Genomic DNA, 23615 nt, shown 5'->3' on the forward strand with positions numbered 1-23615 from the left:
CCGTTAGTCACTTAAGTGCCCCTTTGTGACCTTTCACAAATATTACCAAATTAGATGAAGTAACAATAAAGCCTTCTCACTTAAACTATGGGCCAGAACTAACAGTGTTCACCGTTATTACCCCTTTGAAACTGCCAGCAACTTCAGGATGCAGTGCACATGCATCTAAACATGAAAATACTGCAGTTGCTGTCATTCATTCAATGCTCTAACACTGGCTAAGCTGTGGCCCCACCTGGCAATCAGTGCAATCAGTGAAACTGATGAAAACTTGGGCTTTTCACGGTAATATCGCTGTAAAATACCGAATTAAATGTCTGATTAGGTGTAACTGGGATTTTAACAACATATTGATGGCTAAACAATGGTTATGGCCCTGACAAACTCATTTTAATTTTGTGGATGTCAAATTTCTCCAATATGATAGCTTTTACAATTTTTAAGAAACTTGAAAAAAATATATATTTTTTAAGATTTTTCATGATATTTCAGGTTCAACCATCTCCACATGTGTGAGCCCCAATCTTTGCTTTGCTCTCTAACATTTTTAAAAAGTCGGGATAAAAGCAGATTATCATTTCCTGTTTCCCTGTCTGTGAAAATTCTGCAATGTGATTGGCTGCTTAGACAGCTTGTTGACGTCACAGCAGATCGCATTCGGAAACCCGTACTATATTGCACTGAAATCACTTACGCCTTGTAAAAGGCAAACTTCTCGCCAGAGAGAACACCTGTGCTTTGCCTCTGATCGCAAATTTATCTGTATTGATAATAAACACAGATACTGGGGTGGATTTTGCTGTGGAGTGCATATCAGGCAGGCGAATGGGTAGAGCAACTGTTCTGTCTACCCAATGAAATTGGCAGGAAGCCTGATCAGTTTTCATGCTTGGGTCTCATTTGCATTGATTAAGTGAGCTGCCAGAACTAGTGGTGCTGCTTATAGACAGCGCACCATTTGGAAACCCAGGAAATGCAATGATATGGATGCTCACCATGGGCCTGCAGCAGCTCCTTAAAGAGGAAAAAAGAAAGACTTGCATTTATACAGCGCCTTTCTCAGGACGTCTCAAAATGCTTTACAGCCTATTAAGTATTTTTAAAGTGTAGTCACTTTTGTAATGTAGGATACACGGCAGACAAATTTGCATAGCAAGCTCCCACAAACAGCAATGTGAGCAGATAATCTGTTTTTAGGTGTTTGTTGAGGGATAAATATTGGCTAGGACCCTGCAGAGAACTCCCCTGCTCTTCTTCGAAATAGTGCCATGGGATTTTTTTATGTCCTCCTGAGTGATTGGGGGGAGGGGCATGTTTTAACATCTCATCTGGCAGTGCAGCACTCCCTCAGTTCTGCACTGGAGTGTCAGCCTAGATTTTGTTCTCAAGTACCAAGGTTTGTTATCAGGTTAAGGATGGAGCGGTTGCAGTGCTGAAGGACATGAAAGTGGCATTGGGGGTCCTGACAATCAGTTGACCCCATTTGAATATTTTAATTAGGCCAGCATCTGTTTCTAGTGGTTAGGGATCCCTAAATCGAGGTCAGCCTGAAAGTGGCAGGGTGGATCGCCAATGTCAGATCAGAAGCTTTAATTTTGTTATTTTCATCCCACAACCACCCTGTTTATGCCCTTAAATGTGACGGGAGCCAGATAAATATCACCCCCTACTTACACACACACACACACAAATCGGATTTCTTCATGCTCTCTCTGCTACGCAATTCAGATATGTAGCATAGGATTAGAATAATTATGGGGCAGGCAGATAAAAATTATGAGACATAATTCAATTTCTGCTAGAATAATATTCAAAGTACTTGTCAATGAAAAAATAGCTTCCAGGTGTCCTTGGCAGATGAGAGAGCCTGAAACAAAAATAGTAAGTATCAGGTGTGATTGGAAGTGTTACATGTATAAATTAGCAAAATAGTCCAGAGCAATTACTTTTAATCAAAAGCATTCCTTCCCACTACCCTTGAAGGGAGGAATTTACTTTTCATATTTGACAATGTCTCCCCATTGTGAGAGAATATTTTATGTTTTGGCAACAAAAAACGTAATCTCATAGACCATCTGATTATGATCTGTGAATATTAACATACAAATGCTCAATGGGTTTGTGTGAATTTACTTTATCGAACTTTTAACAAAAGCATTAACCTACTTTAAATACTAATATTCACATAGAATAATCTCAAGGTCGTAGAGATCAGCCGTGTCTTTTAGAAAGAAAATCACGTGCTTAAATGATTTATTGTGTAGCTCTGCCTATAGAAATCTGCTATTAAGTTGTGCAGAATTTGAGATCTATTTTGGCGTTTGGTCTGTCGTACATTCTAGTAGCGAAGTGTCCACCGTGATTTTGAGGCTCCGGCTTCATTTATATTTGCTCGGCAAGCTGCAGATCGCTGAGCAACCCCCACCCCGCCCCACCTCCTCCCCCATGTGGTCTTCATCTTCCACTCATTGAGGTCAAATTAAGTACCAGCAATCCCATTCTATCCCTTTGTCCTTCCCGCTTCTCCACCTCCTCCCCTGTCCCTTGCCTTGTCTACTTATCTCCCTGCCCTTTAACCCTTATTGATCTGAAAATTGCCCTTAGTCTTAACTCCCTGGGGTAGAATTTGCCCCTTTCCTTAAGGCCTCTTAACACCAGAAAGTGGCGGCTACACTGCGGAGTGTAATGTCCGCCAACTTTCGTTTAATAGCCGCCATTATCAAAATTCTGCTCTCGTATTATCCCGGCAGTGATCCACTCCCCAACTACCGCTCCGCTGCTGCTGATCCATGTTAAGTGCGTCATCAGTGTGCACTGCCGAACAATCACCCCCTTCCCCGATAGCGAAATTACGCCGTGAAAATCTTCAGCCTGCCCGGCATTGCCAAAACAAGCTTTTTTGCGGTGGTCCAGTGAGGCTAAGGCCTTCTATAATGGTGGTGCGGCTCCCCTTAAAGGGGAGGGCCTATTGCCGTTGCCGCCATGTTTTATTTTGTCGGCCAACTACCATGCCGACCCAACAATTAGGCCCCCGGGTTCGCCAACAGCAGGGCGCTAGCCTGGCCGAAACTCTTCTCGGTGGCTCAGTGGATCGATGTTCAAAGATCGCACAGGCGAATGGGAGAGCCGTGGTGACGTCATCACGACGGCCACGCCGCACCTTCCCCCCCCCCTAACTTCCGCCCCTCTATTGGTGTCACTGCTGCATATCCGCCCCCATTAAGAGCGACTCCCGGATCTGAGTGAAAAAAACAAAGAGCAGAATTTCGCTCAAGAGGCCACCTCAACCACTGTGGCGGTAAAAACCATAGAAACGGGATGCGTGCACCCCATTTCAGGCAGGGGGGCAATTTTGGCACCTCCGTCTGCAATGTAACAAGAAACTGGCCTAGAATTTTAATATATTGACAGGCTGATAAATTTGTACCGTGGAAGAGACTGGTAAAGAAGCCATGTTGTAGGGCCTGCAAAAAGAAAATCATCAAGAATTGTTGAAGGATCACCATCACCAGGTATATGACACTCAGTACCACCATGACAAATTTACAGTGATAATACATTGCACCTCTTTAGTGTAAGTCATTAAATACATTGACCCAAAATTTTCTGTCAAAATAATGATGAGGCTAACAGCACTCGCCATTATTTGTGCACAGATGCCTCAGAAACTTCAGGCGAGAGTAGATGTGCGATGAAACTTGGAAATCTAAAAGTTGCTGTTGGAGATACGCTGCTTCGCTGTTTGCTTCTCAAACAGCGTTTCGCTGCCTGGCTCCCCATTCAAATGCATTGAGAGGCGTGAAGTTACTATGACGATGGACTCAAATAATCTCACCGCAGAAAATTAAGTCAAGTCCTTTCAAGTCTATGTAATGATGCACGAATTGTTAATTACTGCCAGTCAACTTCTCAAGAATTTTTTTCAAAACTTGTTCTTTCTGTCTCTCTTTTTCTTATAATTCAAGCTTTCTTTCCCTCTTTTTATTTCTCCTTCTGTACCTGATTTGACATTGAATTCACTATTCTCAGTTATTGGGCCAAACATTGCGGTCGAAGGCTTCCCACGGATGCAAGCCTCCGACTATCGACTACGATGTGCACCCACCTGAAGTACGATGTGTACCCACACGGAGAATTTCATTTTAAACCGGCAGAGCCCTGGGCAGCACACAACGTCATGTCGCCCAGGAATGCTGCGCAAGCAAAGCCTGTGGCTTTGTTCGGAAAATAGTACCGGCCACAAGACCTGCCAAAAAAGTTAATTTGAATAGGCCATGTCCCCAATTTTAACTCCACAGTCTTGTTGTACAGAGCTGCCATTACTATGAATAGGAATACCTCCAAAAACAAAGAAATCACTTAACACAAATAAAAAAAAACACCTCACTTTTTTAAAATTAATAGAAATTGAATTAAATTAAATGTTTTCGAAAATAATGTATTTTTTTGATTTTTTAAAAATATTTTAATAGTGTTAAAAATAAACATATCTTAATGGACAGGGTTTTTAACATAAAAATTAGTTATAACATTTATTTTTTCTATCTTTTAAAACTCTTACATGTAACGAGTTTTAAGGACATTAGCTGGGCAGGAGTTGGCAATAGCCCAACTCTCTGCCTGCGGAGGCCATTTACATTCGCATTTGTACAATTTGTCAAAAGAAATTTTAAACAGATCGCAAGTGCCAGTGTTAGGCGTATGCGCAGTCACATTGTACGCACCCGGAGAGGCCGCAATTTACGGCCCTATGTGCTGTTAATTCCACAATCTGATTGATTAAGGAGCTGGACAGTTGCTTGTCCTGTTCACTCAGATCTCAGATGCCCTGTAGAGGGTGCCACACCATTTCCATCTTGCACTCTCAGCAACTTGCAGCATTAAATGGGCACGGTCAAGTCTAACTAAGCGGGTGTTGTTCATTGCCCTGCCACAGAAAATTTTGGCCCATTGTTCAGTGACGCACTGAGATTGTAATCTGTAGAAAAGTGGAAAGATTGTTATGATGGGAAATATGCATTCAGGAGTGAAGAACCCCACAGTGCAGATGCACATCATACTTGTTTTGGTCATGTACAAAAAAAAGATTGAATCAAAAGAAAATATTTGCTCAGTGGGGCCTTTTATAGATTTTAACTCTTCTATTTAAGTATGTACATGATACATGGTACTAGGCGGCCAAAATTGCCCCTTTCTTTAAGAATTGTGGCCACCTCAAAGAGGGTTTCGGTGGGGCCAGCGGCCTGGCACCCACGAAGGGGAGCCGGGCTGCCTGTTGGCGGCCCAACCGAACCAGTGGGCACCATTGTCGGGCAGTTGGCCGACAAATAAAATAAAATGGCGTCCGCGGCAGTGCGCCCTCAAAGAGGCGGCCACAGGTCGGTAATGACTTTCCGCCTAGTCGGTATGGAGTAACGACCATTTTGTAAATTGCCCTATCTGAGTTTTGCAGCGGTAATCGCTACAATCGCTGGTGGAGCAGGCTCGAGGTGCCAAATGGCTTACTCCTGCTCTTATTTCTATGTTCTTATGTTCATAACACATTCTTTTGATCTGAAAGTGGATATTCTATAGACCGCAGCCATTTGGTGTTGCAGGTTGTGAGCACATAAATGCGATTATTTAAAAAGCTATATCATTCAGATGTTGAAATCTATACTAGCACACCATAAGGGAGCACTGAAGTGTGTCAATGCCTGAAAAGAGCAAGGCTGAAATTCTGGTTTTCCTTGCTGTGTGCTTTCTAAATATTTTGGGGACAAATTTGACCCACGCTGGATTTGGAGGGCATAAGTTGAATTAGGTGTTTTTTTAAACGCGGATCAGGAAGCGCTGGCACTAGCGTGGATTTGGGTTCTTTGACCAAAAACAATTGTTGTTCCGCTAAGGGAGGGCCGCTGCGAACATTGCAGCCTCTTCAGTGACGCCCGCTGAGCTACCAGGGAGGATGTCAGATGGGCCAGTGATCTGGCACACAAGAGGGGGTGCCGGGCTGCATTTTGGTGGCCCGGCCACACCAGCAGATGCCATTGTCGGGCCGACTGAGAAATCGGCCAACAGAAAAAATATGGCGGCTGTCGCGTTCCACCTCTCCTTTAAGGGCGGCTGGGGCGCCACAGCCACCATAGCTTTTTGCTCCAAGAAGCTGTCAGTGGCATCGCCGCACAGCGACTTCACGTCACATGGGCCAATTTCCTCCATGGGGCGCAAAGGAGTCGGCGCGGGTCTATAAAGGGTTGGCACGAATGGCGATGATGTCATTGCTGTGCTTGCGCTACGCCGGTGTGTTAATTGCAGGGCATGGCGCCAACCACTTTTTGCCGGCTGAGTCACGGGATAAAATCAGTACGGGTCGATATGGCCGCTGTGCCCGCGTGCCTACTCATTAGCGCACCTTTATCGTCGATTTTATCCTCGACATTAACTAGCCCAGCACAAAGCAGCAATTTTGGCCACTTTAAGTTGAAATTTTCCACGTAACATTGTCAAAAATTAAACAATCAATCTACCAATTACTTACAAGTAATGTTATTTAAGATATACAGGGATAGACATTCCTGTTCCTGAATCTTGGACTATTGGTTTGCCTTTGTACAGTGAATACAGGAAAATGGGGTGAGGAGGAGTGCAAGCCATGAGGCATCCGACTCGATTTTCCACTAAATTCTGAGTTGCAGTTCTCCAACAGCTGCTTTGGAACTAAAAATACAACTTGCATATGTCCATCTAACATACTACAGATCACAGATGTACATTCAGAGCACTCCAAGAAGCAATACAGACAGCACATGTGTACAAATTGCATGGACCCAACTTGAACTGCCCCCACCTGGCAGAAAATGGGCAGAGAGGGGGGGGGCAGTTGAAATAACACGAGTCAGTTACCCCATCGATTCCACTTCCTTCCCACCATGTTCCAATATTAACTTGCTCTTTTGAGCAGGACACCCACAGGAAGGAAGCGGAGTCCTATTCTGAATATACAGATTGGGTCCGCTGATGTCATCAGGACCTGATCTGCAATTTCCAGCTGAGTCAACTCTTCCATCAGGGAAAACCTGCCGTGAGCCAGATCCTCTGCTAGAAGAGGCCCAGAAGGTAAGTGAGAAGGAGCCTTCGGCCTCCCTTGTACTGGGCTACTCCTCCTCCCCATCATAGTAGCCAGATGCGGCAAATCCCCCAACTGCCGGGCCCTGGCTCGGCCTCCTGCTGCAAGTTCCCAGTCCCACCCACCAACCATGTCCCACTGGACTCCCATTGCAGCGCTTTACAACCAATTAAGTATTTTTGGAGTGTAATCACTGTTGAAATTTAGGAAACGCAGCAGCCAATTTGCACACAAGCAAGCTCCCACAAGCAGCAATGTGATAATGACCAGATAATCTGTTTATTTTTAGTTATGTTGATAGAGGGATAAATATTGGCCAGGACAACAAAGACCAACATAATCCTCTCTCCGGGTTATGACAGTCGTGCTGCTTGGAGCCACATCAAAATACACCACATCATGCGATCTGAAATACACATTTATAGATTCCTACTTACCTTATTTTGGAGCCTGGCCCTACAATATGGTAAGAAACATTAAACTGACAACCTCCAGTGGCCGCTCTATGCAATGCTGCTTTGGTTAATGAGCGCTTAAAGAAATTGACTAAGACATGCATAGTGCATGCAGTGGCCATTCTCAGAACAGTTTCACAAAGGCACCTTGAACACACGTTAGGCCTACGATTTGCTTATGCAATGGTCCTTGTGGCAGTTTCAGGTACACCCTGAACGTCGATGGAGGAGCCACCAGACTCCACCAGACTCTGCTCCCCCCACACCCTCGGAGGCAGGCTTCTAGTACATACAAATAATCCTAAACATTTAATTAGATCCCACTGTGGAAAATCCAAGGGGATCACAGAGAGGTCACACCATAAGGTGAGCATAAGTGTCCATGTCCTTCTAAAGAGGACTTGAGGTGACAGTGACTCAAACTTTCTTTTCGGGGCCTTACTTGGTCTAATTTTTGTCCACCAGATTTTACTGAGCAGGGATCCAGCAGCGGATGTCCTGGTCAGTAGGTATTTCAAATCTAAGTGATGGGACCCCGGTTTGCATAACTTTATGGGGCTCCTGGCTGAGTCAGGCAGATGCCTAGCTCTCTGAAAAAACAGTGGTGTTAAAAAGACTGTTGGACAGGAATCAAGCTGTATTGTAACTCCTGTTCCGTTTGGTTTCCACGTCAACCAGGCGAAAGAAATTGGCCGCCCGAAAACTGCACGGAGGGGAAATCTGTATTGGTACATATTAATTATGACAAGGACTTGTCTGTGCATTTTTATCTTAAAAAAACTGCTGCAGTTACAAATGTCTGTGCTTACTGAGTTCCTGTGCAAAGCCCTGTATATGCTGCAATTCATTTGGCAAATTGTGGAATGGGTGCATGAAGTGACCTAAGCCAAGGAACTAAAGCACAGCAAGTACTCAGAAGAGACCCAACCTGGAAATAACATATTTGTATCAAATTCCGCTGACAACTATTTTAATGGAGGTGTGAACCTGTTTATTTCAAAGCAGCGTAATTTCTAGGATCAAACAGTCAAAGTTATTCTGTAACCAGTCTCTAAGTATGAATCATATTGTAATTATTGTCATAGGACATTCTCTTGGGTAACATTTCATCAGTATGGCTGTGTCACTCTTCACAAAATAAAATTCAGGACATAGAGGATTCCTTGGGGATGCACTGTAAATATTAATACATTTTTCAACAAAATTTAGGTTCATGGGAATTAACAATGAGTACAGACCTAGCATTAATGGTACTTTGTCATAGTTATTTTCTCCTCTAAAATCCCATTACATAGCTTAGCTTCTGGTGAAAAATGCTTAATCTAGTTGGCTATAAGTACACTGAAATATAATTTATAATTCATGCGGTTTCGTTATTGAATGAATTCTGTGTAGTAACTAATCTTTTTATTTTGTGGCTTTGTTCATAAATTAGCTTTCCATTCACAATATTGATATCTGACTTTACTTGTGATACCATAAGGTACATTTTATGAACTCACTATCCCAGCATACAAATTTGCCTGCCAGGAGCACATATTGGGAGCTCAGAAACAAGGTCAGCAAGTTTGGGTGGATTTTCCATCAATTAATCTTAACAGGTGCAACATCCTGTGGGGCTCACTAACCTAATAACTTCCAGTGGGTGAAGCTCTGTGCTGGGAGCACAAATTTATAAAATGCACCTGTATTCATCTAAGGTTACACTCCAGATGACTCAGACTGTCTAATGCAGATTTCTGTATCACACTTAATACCAGAGCCAGAATGTCTCCAGATTTTTAAATGACTTTTCTACAAATATAATTAGGGTTTCCTATCTGTAGCCACACCCATAACTGACCTGGGCATATCCTTAAAAGGACACACAGCTTTACTTAAACAGTAGACGACAAGGCTGCAACTCCATGGAGAAGTGCGTCCCATTGTAAGTGCAGGGATGCATTTGCCATTGATTCCTCCCAAGGGGAGTTCCTTTAATTTGAATGGGAATGGCAACACTTATGGTACTAGGGGCACATCTAGAGGACCTGCCTGCCAAGTTGAGGTGGTGCGCTGGCTGTCTGGGAAGGAGAGGGCCGGGATCCCAGCCCCATGAAAATATCTGTCAAATGCTCTGGTGAATCGAATAACTAGGGCAGTAGACAAGGCTTTAAACTAATGAAGGGCGGAGGGGGCGGGGGGTGGGGGGGGGGGGGGTGTTGGGAGGATTCAGGAAAGAGTAAATTTAAAAGCAGCAAGAGAAATGTCAAGGCTCTAGAGCATAGCAGAGTTTTGGGTAAAAATAAGCAGAGAGGATCAGGAAGAGATCGAGAGAGTAACAAAGGTGATAGGCATTACTGAATAAGCTGACATCAGGGAAAAATAGAAAAAAGCCAAAGCTAAAGGCACTATACCTGAATGCGAAAAGCATTCGCAACATAATAGATTAATTAATAGCGGAGATAAAAATTAATAGGTTTGGTCTAATAGACATTACGGACAAATGGTTACAAAGAGAAAAAATTGGTGAGAGTTGTTTGAAGGCCTCCAAACAGTAGGGGTAATGTTGGGCACTGTATAAATCAAGAAATTAGAGGTGAATGTAACAATAATCATAGGGTACTTGAATCTACATATAGACTGGGCAAAGCAAATTTTCAGTAATAGTGTGGAAGACGAATTCATGGAATGTATACAAGATGGTTTTCTAGACCAGGATGTTGAGGAACCAACTAGAGAACAGGCTATTCCAGATCTAGTATTGTGCAATGAGAAAGGGTTAATTAATAACCTTGTAGTAAATGGTCCTTTAGGAAAGAGTGACTATAATATGAAAGAATTTTACACTAAGTTTGAAAGTGATTTAGTTAAATCTGAAACTAGGATATTAAATCTAAAGAAAGGAAACTACGTAGGTATGAAGGGTGAGTTGGCTAAGGTAGATTGGGAAACTACATTAAAAGGTATGATGGTAGACAAGCAATGGTTAGCATTTAAAGATTTAATACATAATTTACAACAAACATACATTCCTTTAAGGCACAAAAACCCCACAAGAAAAATGATCCAACCGTGGCTAACAAGAGAAGTTAAAGATAATATTAGACCAAAGGAAGAGGCTTATAATGTTGCCAAAGAGAACAGTAAGCCTGAGGATTAGGAGAATTTTAGAATTCAGCAAAGGAGGACCAAAAAATTGATAAGGAAAGGGAAAATAGAATATGAGTAAACTAGCGAGAGTCTTAAAAACACACTGCAAAAGCTTCTATAGGTATGTAAAAAGGAAAAGATTAGCAAAAGTAAATGTGGGTCCCTTACAGACTGAGACAGGAGAAATTATATTGAGGAATAAGGAAATGGCAGCGAAATTAAACACATACTTTGTGTCTGTCTTCACGGAAGAAGACACAATAAACCTTCTGGAAATAGTGGAGTATCAGGGGTCTAGTGAGAATGAGGAACTGAATGAAATTAGTATAGTTAAAAAAAAGTACTGGAGAAATTAATGAGACTGAAAGCTGATAAATCCCCTGGACCTGATGGCCTACATCCTAGCTTTTGAAAGAGGTAGCGATAGAGATAGTAGATGCATTGGTTGTCATCCTCCAAAATTCCAAACATTCTAGAACGGTTCCCGCAGATTGGGAGGTAGCTAATGTAACTCCGCTATTTAAGAAAGGAGCGAGAGAGAAAACAGGGAACTACAGACCACTTAGCCTGACATCAGTAGTAGGGAAATTGCTATGGGCCAAAATTGCCCCTTTCCTTAAGGCCTCGTAACACCAGAAAGCGGCGGCCATGCTGCGGAATGCAATGGCCACTGACTTTTTGTGTAATGGCCACCATTATCAAAATTCTGCTCCCATGTTATCCCGGCGGTGACCCACTCCCCGCTCCCCCCCCCCCCCCACCGCTCCGCTGCTGCAAATCTGTGTTAAGTGCGTCATTACAGTGTGCACCATCGATCTACCCACCCGACGACGAAATTCTGCTGTGAAAATCTTTGGCCCGCCCGGCGGTGCCAAAACCTGCTTTTTCGCGGTGGTTCAGTGAGGCTGAGGCTTTCTGTAATGGCGGTGCAGTTTCCTTTAAAGGGGAGGATGCACTGCCGCTGCTGCCATGTTTTTTTTGTTGGCCGACTGCCATGTCGGCCCGACAATTATGCCTACCGGTTCGGCTGGGTCGCCAACAGGCAGCCTGGCACCCATTCTTGGGTGTCAGGCCGCTTGCCCTGCCGAAACCCTCCCTGGTGGCCCAGTGGACCGAAGTTTAAAGATCGCAGATGCTCTTCCCATTTAGTGAAGGGGAGAGCCGTGGTGACATGGCGCCGTGATGACGTCATCACGGTGGCCACTCTGTACCACCCCCAACTTCCGCCCCTCTAGTGTTGCTACCGCTGCATAACCACCCCCATTAAAAGCAACTTCCTTATCCGAATAAAAAACCCAACAAAGAGCAGAATTTTGCTCAAGAGGCGACCTCAACATCGCGGTGGTAAAAACACTCAAAACGGGTTGCTTGCTCCTGGTCTTGGGTGGGGGGGCAATTTCTCCCCCCCCCTAGAATCTATTATTAAGGATGTGGTAACAGGGCATTTAGAAAATAATAATAGAATTGGACAGAGTCAGCTTGGATTTATGAGAGGGAAATCATGTTTGACAAATCTGTTAGGGAGTTTTTGGAGGTTGTAACTAGCAGAATAGATAAGTGGGAGGGGGGAGGGGAACCAGTGGATGTGGTGTATTTGGATTTTCAGGAGGCATTCGAAAAGGGGCCACACAAGAGGTTATTGAACAAAATTAAGGATTGGTTAACGGACAGAAAACAGAGAGTAGGAATAAACGGGTAATTTTCGGGTTGGCAGGCTGTAACCAGTGGGGTGCCGCAAGGATCGGTGCTTGGGCCCCAGCTATTCACAATCTAGATCAATGATTTAGATGAGGGGATCAAATGTAATATATCCAAGTTTGCTGATGATACAAAGCTAGGTGCGAATGTAAGTTGTGAGGAGGATACAAAGAGACTTCAAGGGGCTATAGACAGGCTAAGTATGTGAGCAATAACATGGCAAATGGAATATAATGTGGAGAAATATGAAGTTATTAACTTTGATTGGAAAAATAGAAAAGCAGAGTATTTTTAAATGGTGAGAGATTGGGAAGCATTGGTGTTCAGAGGAACCTGAGTGTTCTTGTACACTAATCAATGAAAGTTAACATGCAGGTACAGCAAGCAATTAAGAAAGCAAATGTTATGTTGGTCTTTATTTCAAGAGGATTTTAGTATAAGAGTAACGACACAACATCTTACTGCAATTATATAGGACCCTGGTGAAACTGCACCTGGAGTATTGTGTACAGTTTTGGTCTCTTTATCTAAGGAAGGATATACTTGCCATAGAGGGAGTGCAACAAAGGTTCACCAGACTGATTCCTGAGATAGGGGATTGTCCTATGAGGATTGTCCTATGTTTCTATGTTTCTGGGAGAGATTGAGTAGACTAGGCCTATATTCTCCAGAGTTTAGAAGAATGAGAGTTGATCTCATTGAAACATACAAAATAGGGCTTGACAGGAAGGATGTTTCTTGTGGCTGAGGAGTCTAGAACCTACGATCACAGTCTCAGAATAAGGGTCGGCCATTTAGGACTGAGTTGAGGAGAAACCTCTTCACTCAGACGGTGGTGAATCTTTGGAACTTTCTACCCCAGAGTGCTGTGGAGGCTCAGGGCCCGAAATTCAATACCACTGTATAGCTGGTGCTCCCCTCACCTTTTTGTGGCCATTAGCGTTGACATTTTTTGTGGCTGGCCCATCCCATATTCACCTCCAAAATTGAACAAATGGGTTCCAGCACGAATGAACCCTTCCAAAGTGGATGTTTCAGCGGTGTGGCTGTCTTAATTTGAGCGTTATCACCACTGAGAAATTCAGCATGCAGGTAAGGGTTTCTAATGAGCCAGCTGCTCCCTGGCCTTTTTAAAGACCAGGGTTTGCAGCAAGGTCCTGAGGGGGGAAGGAGTTTGGAAGGATGGCTGGAGTAAGAGGTGCAAGGAGAGCCAACAGGTTCACTGAAATGGAGCTAAAGACACTGATGGACGGTGTGGAGGACAGAAGAAGAATACTGTTTCCTGATGTGGGGAGATCTGGCAGACCGCCAGTACATAATGCATGGAGGGAGATTGCAGGGGAGGTGTCAGGCACCTCCATATATGTGAGGACGCACCCTCTCAGGAGTGTGCTGGCCAGTCTGCATCCGGCCCTTCCAGGGTGGCGATGGGTCGACGCCTCCTAGATATGGGGCAACGGAGATTCTCCTCCTCTTCCTCCTCCTCCTCCTGCGCCTCCTCCTCCTCAGGCGGTACTGCTGGCTCGACCTCCAGCGGCTGTCCCCTCATGATGGCCAGGTTGTGCAGCAAGCAGCAGACCATGACAATTATGGCAACCCGTTGAGGAGAGTACTGCAAGGTTCCACCTGAGCGGTGCAGGCACCGGAACCTCTACTTAAGGATGCCTATGCACTGCTCGATGATGCACTTGGTGGCACAATGAGCATCATTGTATGGATGCTCTGGCGCTGTCCTGGGGTTCCGCAGTGGAGTAATCCTGATTCAGGCCGGTGAAGACAATGGGCACACTGGTCTGGCGCAGAATGAACGAATCATGGCTGTTGCCTCCCTTGCCCACTGCCTGTCTGCACAGTTCTGACGGCGATACCTTCTCCTGTGTGCCACCCTGCTTCTGAGCAGATATACCAGGTATTGCACTCTCAACACTCCTCCCATCCTCAAGGTGAACCCTGCCAAGCAAGTCTCTCAGCCCACAGAACTCCACTAAAGAGTCAGACCTGAAAGTTGTACAAAAGTATATTCAAAAAGGAGTTACTAAATATATTCAAAAAAGAGTTAGATGTAGTCCTTACTATTAGGGGGATCAAGGGGTGTGGCGAGAAAGCAGGAATGGGGTACTAAAGTTGCATGTTCAGCCATTGAATGGCGGTGCAGGCTCGAAGGGCCGAATGGCCTACTCTTGCACCTATTTTCTATGTTTCTATGTTTCTATGTGAAAACTTCCAAGCAGCACTCAGCAGGTTTAATGGAGCCAAAAACAATTAATAAAACTGTATGAAAACATAAATACTGCAGATAATGCAATCTGAAATAAAAACACTAAAATTAATAAAACTATTTCCCTACCAAAGGGCCCTGATCGCGCAACACTCCAGCACTGTTGCTTTCGAGCACTGACTCGAATAACTCGCAGAGGCACTGCCAAGAACTCCTACCTTTTTGGAGGTGAAAATCCCTCAAGGCTGGAAACTTACCATTACAGTGGCTTCACTCCGCCGTTTCCAGCGGCCCCGCCCCAGTACCAGACTGTGGCGGCCAATCGATTTGTTCAATTGGCCACCCAAACCCCGTGGTAGCCATCCCTTTGGGGACAGTGAATTTTGGCCCCTCAGTTTTTGAGTACCGGCTGTACCTCTCCAGTCCGGCACCCTTGGGACCTGACCGGTGCCAGACCAGAGAAATTTACAAATCACGGGAGGTCAACTGCTGACAACGCTGCTAACAACGAGCCGGACGTGTTCTGTGCATGCGCTGGAGAGAGAATTGGCGCAATGGGGCAGGGAGAGAAGCGGCGGGGCAGGGAGAGAGAGAGAGAGCTGAGCCGCAAGCCACCAAGCCCCGAGCCTCCGGCTGGACCCCGAGCCTCCCGCTGAGCTGCGGCAGTGGGAGAGCCTGGGGCCAGGCCCAGCTTCGGTGCCTCAGTCAGCTGCCTGCCCTTTCCTTCCTATGCCCGGCCTGCTTACCTCAATGAATAGCGCTGGATGCCACCCACGCCGGGACTGATGCCGGACCAGGGATGTTTCCAGACTAAAGAGTCCCGGAATGGAGAGGTACAACCTGTATATTCAAGACAGAGATCGACAGATTTTTTGATATTAAAGGAATCAAGGGATATGGCGACAGAGCAGGAATGTGGAGTTGAGGTAGAAGATCAGCCATGATCTTTTTGCATGGCGGAGCAGATTCGAGGGGCCGAATGGCCTACTCCTGCTCCTAATTCTTATGTTCTTTTGTAAAGCGATACAGTTAAAAATCCTACAAGGGAAATAGTCCAGAAAGGCCTTAATATAGGAAAAGGAAGTTTCTTTGTGGCTCTATAGTTTTACTCACTTGGCAAGCCTGGATGTTCAGTTACACGAGCATTAATTTTTTTGCCATAAAAATGACATAAAAGGAGAAAGAAGATGTGGGACATCTCAGAACAGCACCATGGCTGCACCACCCCCTCACCTCCCCCCGCCCCCCCACCCTCCCCCGCACCCCCCCCCCCCCCCCCCCACCGCCCGCCAACCATCACACTGGAAGTGTGTATTGTGCACTAAGATAGTAGGAATGTGAGAGGGATGTGATCAGGACCCAGGAGAGGCAAGAATTCGGGGCCCAGAAGAGGCGAGGACCCAGGGGCAGCATGGGTCACTCCACATTGCGATATGTGTGTGGACTGGATCCGTACAGAAGAGCAGGTCTCCACTCGTGTTGGTTAATCCTTGCCATTGGACCAAGACCTAGCTCTGTCAAGCCCGTGTGATGGCTGGGGTGCAACGGTCACCACACGTTTAAAAAAAATCCACGCACAGGCATCTTCCACCCTTCATGATGTAGTTCAGGACCTGGAATATCATTGAAACACCTGTGAACTCATCCCTTTCTGGTATGGAAGCAAGTCATCCTTGTTTCGAGGGACTGACTATGATGATGATGGATGAATAGAAACCAGGTATTTTTCCCAATCAGAATGTCCACGACCAGGTGTTAATAGGAATTCCAATGAGAGAAACTATGTGCATTGTGTTGCAGCTGTACCTAGCAGTTTAAAATCAATTTGCTTCATGATGTGGTTCCAGAAAAATAGCACTGTCGATGATCAATATCTGAATCTTACCAATTATCTTGCAGAGACCTGAGATTCAACAGGATCAGAGAAATCCCACCAGGAGCCTTTAAGAAGCAGAAGAACCTGAACACACTGTGAGTGATTACTCAGCATGACTTCTATACCTCATTTTATACACGACACTAGAAACCAGGAGAGCTGCAATTGTACTCAAGAATTCTGTGCAGCAGAGACACAGTCAGAAGGAATATACACTTTCTATGAGACACAGTCAGAAGGAATATACACTTTCTATCGCTATATTATTTGAACAATTTTCTATTTGGCAGTGCTACTTAAAAATGCTATACTATCCTTCAAAACCACAAGAATCCTGAAAATATGATAACATGTATTGGGTTTGCAGATAGGTATTATAATAGTGTTTTTAATATGTGTATGTCATATGAAATACATGTAACTGATTCCAGCAATATCTTTGGTGACCAACAATTTAATAATTAACTGTAATGAGGATCAAATGTGTATTTAATTGCAGTTAATTAACATCTATGGCCTACGTCATGTGACATATTCCAAATAATTGTTCCCTCCCCCCCCCACCTCCCCCAAAGATATTTTGCTTTAAATGTCTTTAGATTTCCCCATGCCACATACTCACTGGCTAAGATGGTGGCTGGATGACCTGTGCCCAAACCTCTGCCAATGCTGCACTTGATATGGCCATTAGAAAATGGCCAAGGGTAACACAGAGGTGACCTCATGACAGCGTTCACCTGATTTCTGTTCAGTGTCTCATTCTGTCAACAGGAGGTTGCTGTGCGATAAGTTGTAGATGTAAAGCTGCAGCCTATTGCTCCCAGCATTGACAACAAATGCATTTTTCAAAGGCAGTAGATGGAGTATCTAAGCAAGGATCGTGAAGTAATGCCAAAGAATGTGGATTGCTCCTTTGGTTCCACGTTGCACGACCTCAAAATTTTTGGTTGGATACTGCGCTAGTGCTCCCTTTGAGAATGATGGGTAGTGGCAATGATACAGTCCCTGGTTGAATGTTGGAGCACTAACAGGCTGTGTCACTGGACCACTATTCAGAAGTCATTAATAAAGCACCCCTATAATAAATATAATATTGTACTATTATTGGTGTCACAAATATTCTTAACATGTTCACAATCAATTAAATTTGCTATTGGTAAATTTTTAGCAGTTGTGAAGGAACTGATTGCAAAATTGAGTTCTGTGTCCCATATTATTAAGGATGCCATAGCAGCGCATTTGGAAAATGGTGACATGATAGGTCCAAGTCAGCATGGATTTGTGAAAGGGAAATCATGCTTGACAAATCTTCTGGAATTTTTTGAGGATGTTTCCAGTAAAGTGGACAAAGGAGAACCAGTTGATGTCATATATTTGGACTTTCAGAAGGCTTTCGACAAGTCCCACACAAGAGATTAATGTGCAAAGTTAAAGCACATGGGATTGGGGGTAGTGTGCTGACGTGGATTGAGAACTGGTTGTCAGACAGGAAGCAAAGAGTAGGAGTAAATGGGTACTTTTCAGAATGGCAGGCAGTGACTAGTGGGGTACCGCAAGGTTCTGTGCTGGGGCCCCAGCTGTTTACATTGTACATTAATGATTTAGACAAAGGGATTGAATGTAGTATCTCCAAATTTGCGGATGACACTAAGTTGGGTGGCAGTGTGAGCTGCGAGGAGGATGCTATGAAGCTGCAGAGTGACTTGGATAGGTTAGGTGAGTGGGAAAATGCATGGCAGATGAAGTATAATGTGGATAAATGTGAGGTTATCCACTTTGGTGGTAAAAACAGAGAGACAGACTATTATCTGAATGGTGACAGATTAGGAAAAGGGGAGGTGCAACGAGACCTGGGTGTCATGGTACATCAGTCATTGAAGGTTGGCAGGCAGGTACAGCAGGCGGTTAAGAAAGCAAATGGCATGTTGGCCTTCATAGCGAGGGGATTTGAGTACAGGGGCAGGGAGGTGTTGCTACAGTTGTACAGGGCCTTGGTGAGGCCACACCTGGAGTATTGTGTACAGTTTTGGTCTCCTAACTTGAGGAAGGACATTCTTGCTATTGAGGGAGTGCAGCGAAGATTCACCAGACTGATTCCCGGGATGGTGGGACTGACCTATCAAGAAAGACTGGATCAACTGGGCTTGTATTCACTGGAGTTCAGAAGAATGAGAGGGGACCTCATAGAAACGTTTAAAATTCTGACAGGTTTGGACAGGTTGGATGCAGGAAGAATATTCCCAATGTTGGGGAAGTCCAGAACCAGGGGTCACAGTCTAAGGATAAGAGGTAAGCCATTTAGGACCGAGATGAGGAGAAACTTCTTCACCCAGAGAGTGGTGAACCTGTGGAATTCTCTACCACAGAAAGTAGTTGAGGCCAATTCACTAAATATATTCAAAAGAGAGTTGGATGAAGTCCTTACTACTCGGGGGATCAAGGGGTATGGCGAGAAAGCAGGAAGAGGGTACTGAAGTTTCATGTTCAGCCATGAACTCATTGAATGGCGGTGCAGGCTAGAAGGGCTGAATGGCCTGCTCCTGCACCTATTTTCTATGTTTCTATGTTTCTATATATAAATCCCTAAGTCTACATTAATACATCTAAAAAGATGTATTTGGTACCACAGCATGGTAAATTAAAGGATATAACACCAAAGTCATATTTTGGCTTGTTTTTCTCTTACTTTCCTCCCTGAGCTCCTTACATTTGTTGTCACCTCCCAGTTCAGTACCCATCTCTCCCAAAACACCCAGTTCAAATCACCCAGTTCACACTGCTTCAAAACAACCCTAGCCAGAGTCCCAAACAACATGCTCTATGACTGTAACCATAATGCATTATCCCTCCTCCTTATCCTCAACTTTTCCACACCGTTCATCAAGCTCCTTTCACTCCTCCCTTGTTTTCCAGCTCCATCCGGCTGCCTTTGCATGGTTCCTTTCCTGCCTATCCAAATGAATCAGTGCATCTCCAGCAACAACTTCTCTGGCATTTTCCAAAGATCTATCCTCGACTCTCATCTCTTCATAATTATATGCTGCTTCTTGGTGACATCTTGCACAGACTCAAGATCAGCTTTCACATATGCACTGATAATACCCAGCTCTACTTTACCACTACTTCTCTCTGTCCCATGACTGCCTCAGTGTTGTCAGATATCAAGTCTTGGGCAAGTCACAACTTACTCCAGCTCAACACTGGGAAAAACATGTTTGGCTCCCATGACAAACTCTGCGCGCTTGCCAGTGACTCCATTCACCTCCCTAGTTGATGTCTCAGACTGAACCAGACTGTTCACATTCTTGACGTCCTGTCCAGCTCCGAGTTGAGCTTTAAATTCCACATCCTATTAATCACCAAGACCACGTACTTCCACCTATGCAGCATCTCCCCCCCTGCACTACTGCCTCAGCCTCTCTGGCACTGAAACTTTTAACCATACCCTTGTCAAATTCAGACGGGTTAGATATTCCTCTACAATTGGGCTAATGAGAGGATGGGATCTTCGTCCAGCTCTCTAACCTTGCCACAATCCTGACCCATTTTCCTGAATCAGGAAATCACTGACCATGCAAGGCGAGCTTTAGATTATATTTCCATTGCCAAATGTTAGCCAGCCAGGGCTAAAGCTGCAGTGGGGTCACTGCGGCAGCACTGCAAAAAGTAGTGAGGGGTTTTGATAGAGTAAATAAGAAGGAACTGTTTCTATTGGTCGGAGGATCAGTAAGCAGGGGATGCAGATTTAAGATAATTGGCAAAAGAACTAGAGGGGAAAGAAACATAGAAACATAGAAAATAGGCGCAGGAGTAGGCCATTTGGCCCCTCGAGCCTGCACAACCATTCAATAAGATCATGGCTGATCATTGGTCCTGCTTTCTCTCCATACCCCTTGATCTCTTTAGCCAAAAGGGCCATATCTAACTCCCTCTTGAATATATCCAATGAACTGGCATCAACAACTCTCTGTGGTAGGGAATTCCACAGGTTAACAAGTCTCTGAGTGATGAAGTTTCTCCTCATCTCAGTCCTAAATGGCCTACTCCTTATCCTAAGACTGTGTCCCCTGGTTCTGGATTTCCCCAACATCGAGAACAATCTACCTGCATCTAACCTGTCCCGTCCCGTCAGAATCTGGTATGTTTCTATGGGATCCCCTCTCAGCCTTCTAAACTCCAATGTATAAAGGCCCAGTTGATCCAGTCTCTCCTCATATGTCAGTCCGGCCATTCCGGGAATCAATGTGGTGAACCTTCGCTGCACTCCCTCAATAGCAAGAACGTCCTTCCTCAGATTAGGAGACAAAAATTGAACACAATATTCCAGGTGAGGCCTCACCAAGGCCCTGTACAACTGCAGTAAGACCTCCCTGCTCCTAAACTCAAATCCCCTAGCTATGAAGATCAACATACCATTTTCCTTCTTTACCGCCTGCTGCACCTGTATGCCAACTTTCAATGACCGATGAACCATGACACCCAGGTCCCGTTGCACCTCCCCTTTTCCTAATCTGCCACCAATTAGATAATATTCTGTCTTCACGTTTTTGCCCCCAAAGTGGATAACCTCACACGATAAGGATAAATTTTTTTATGCAGTAAATTCTGATCTGGAAAACGCTGCCTGAAAGGGTGCTGGAAGCAGTTTTAATAGTAACTTTCAAAAGGGAATTGTATATATACACTTGAAAAGGAAAAATTTGCAGGGCTATCGGGAAAAAAGCAGCAGAGTGAGACTAATAGAATAAGGGGTCGAAATTCAAGTACTGCCGTTTTTGAGGTGGTGACACCGGCTGAGTGCTGATTTTAACGGCAGGTTGTAGGTGCCGCCTCAAACTGCAAAATTCAGTTTTTCCACCCAAAGCTGAGAGAGCAGCACTAGAAGTGGCATTACACACTCATCCAAGGGCGCCAGTGGAGCAGTATCTCAGGAGCCCAATTGAATTTCCCGACGGTAGGCTGCCGGCATGCGAGATGAAAAAGATGGAAAAAAAAATTCTGACAATTTCCCTCACCACACTTCCCCACTGGTCCCATTAATACATAAATGCTATAAAAAATAAACATAACCACTTATCTTGATCTCTGGACCATACCGCCCCGGGATCCCTGATATACCGACAGCTTTTCCAGGTTGTACGAACACTTGCCGGTAAGACCACCGTACTTACCTAAGTTCACAGCCACCGCCACCAAGGGGGCGTTGCGCGCTCGATGTTGTCACCACGTGCGTGGCGGCAGAGCACGCAGTGGTACCTCTTGGCGCTGCCTCCACTGCCAACTAAATTTGCCGTCAGCCGAGGAAGCCGATCCGCGCCGACGGTAAGCACTTAGCTCCCGGTTAGCCGTCCCGCTCCAGTGCTAACGGGTGGCATTAGAAATGGAATTTCGACCCCTAGCTCTTTCAAAGAGCTGCCACAGGCGCGATGGGCTGCATGGCCTCATTCTGTTCAGTATGATTCTATAAAAGGGCAAACAAGTCCTGAAGATGAAAATACCTACCAGTTTTGTTGGCCTTGGTTAAGACTGAGGCCTACAAAAGTAAATGGCGGTTGCCAAATTGAAGGGAGAGGACATCTCTACTGAGCCTTACCCCTCCATTTACAGAACTTGGGATCATTACTAGTGTTACCTTTGGCCTCCTTTCTCCAGACAGTCCTGGAAAACAACAGTAAGAAGGGCGGATAGCAGGAAAATCCACCAGGAATCCAGGCTTCACCCCTTCATCAGCATTTACATGCAATTGTTGGGGAATAGGGTCCCAGCAGAGGTGGGTGGAGGAAAGCTTAGGTCAGAGCAGAAACGTGGTAGGCCTTGCCACCCAATTTTGTATGATTTTGTGTTATTATCCCACCTGATTTGAGATTGGATTGAAGAAGGAAAACATGTCTGATTAGTCTATAACTCTTCTTTATAGCCTCCCATTCCTCAACCCTCCATAAATTACAACTGCACTAAATCCCAGTTCCTATCAATGCCACCTTCAGTGATCTACATTGGCTTCTCATTTCCCAGTGTATTCAATTGAAAATCCTTATGCTCATCTAGAAATCTTTCCATTGCTTGAGCCCACCTTATCTTTTCAACCTCCTCCAGTTTTATCTTTGTAACCTCTTCCTGAACATTTTTTTCCCCTCGATTCTGGCCTTCTATGCATCCCCCTCCCTTTGCTCCACCTTTGGTAGTAGAGCCATCAGAAGCCTTGGGCCTACAACTCCTTCCCTGAACCTCTCCTTCCTGACCATTCCCTTTATTTAAAAAAAAACTCCTGTCACCCTATCTGATCTCTTTCTTCCTGACACTGCATCCATTTTTGAAATGCCTTGTTTTATTATTTATTAAAGGAAATATGTCAATGCAAGTTGCTGCTGTTTTGTTGGATTCAAAATGAAGAGGTCAGAAAACTCTTTCAGTGTGAATCAGAATGATCATAAAAGTGAAATTGATCTGAAGACTTGAATCGTATGTTTTAGCACTAGCATTAATTATTCAATAGCATTAATCACAGCTATGGAATTATTTAGATTGGCTTATAAATTATTTTATGCATTCTCTCGAGGTCTGGTTGGATATGTGTCCCAGTTCAGGTTCTAGCAGGTATGTTTTCATGTTCCAGTTCTTATGAGCTTTATTCGGTATATGTCCATCTTCTCTGAACTTTAGTGGGCAAATAGCCATGTTCTTTAATGTCTAGTCAGTACATCTCCATCTCTTTGATGGCTTGTTGTGTATGTGGCCAAGTTCTCCTGATGCCTAATGGGTATGTATCTGTGCTGTCCTGCAGCGCACATTGATGTATGTCCAAATTAACAGGTGATTATAATGGTGTCTGCGTTTTCTTTCCAGCAGTCCAATAGGCTATGCACCTGAGTTCCCTGCTGGTCCTGCGTATGTCAGTTTAATGGTGGCCGAAGAAGGCTTTTATTTTCCTTGAAAAAATTCTGTTTAAAACCCTGGATTTCAGGGAATCTGAATTCAAATTAAAAGTTCAAATTATTTTGAATTTTCATTCATACAATGACTAGGTGAATGTCAATAAAGTATCAGTAAATCACAAACCATTTCCTCGTACCATGCTTTTGAACATTTCACTGTCATTTTAGATACTTTACATAAATAATTTACATT

General features: G+C 44.4%; 1 protein-coding gene across 1 annotated transcript in view; it reads left to right on the forward strand.

The window, feature by feature from the left end:
* LOC139275249 (peroxidasin homolog) overlaps positions 1–23615 on the forward strand; it is an 813818-nt gene that overhangs the window by 271318 nt on the left and 518885 nt on the right. Inside the window, exon 2 of the mRNA XM_070892453.1 lies at positions 16511–16582. Within this exon, the coding sequence (XP_070748554.1) occupies positions 16511–16582 (72 nt within the window). The remainder of the gene's footprint in view (positions 1–16510; positions 16583–23615) is intronic.

The sequence above is a fragment of the Pristiophorus japonicus genome, chromosome 1 (genome assembly GCF_044704955.1).
Source record: "Pristiophorus japonicus isolate sPriJap1 chromosome 1, sPriJap1.hap1, whole genome shotgun sequence".
Classification (NCBI taxonomy): Eukaryota; Metazoa; Chordata; class Chondrichthyes; family Pristiophoridae; genus Pristiophorus; species Pristiophorus japonicus.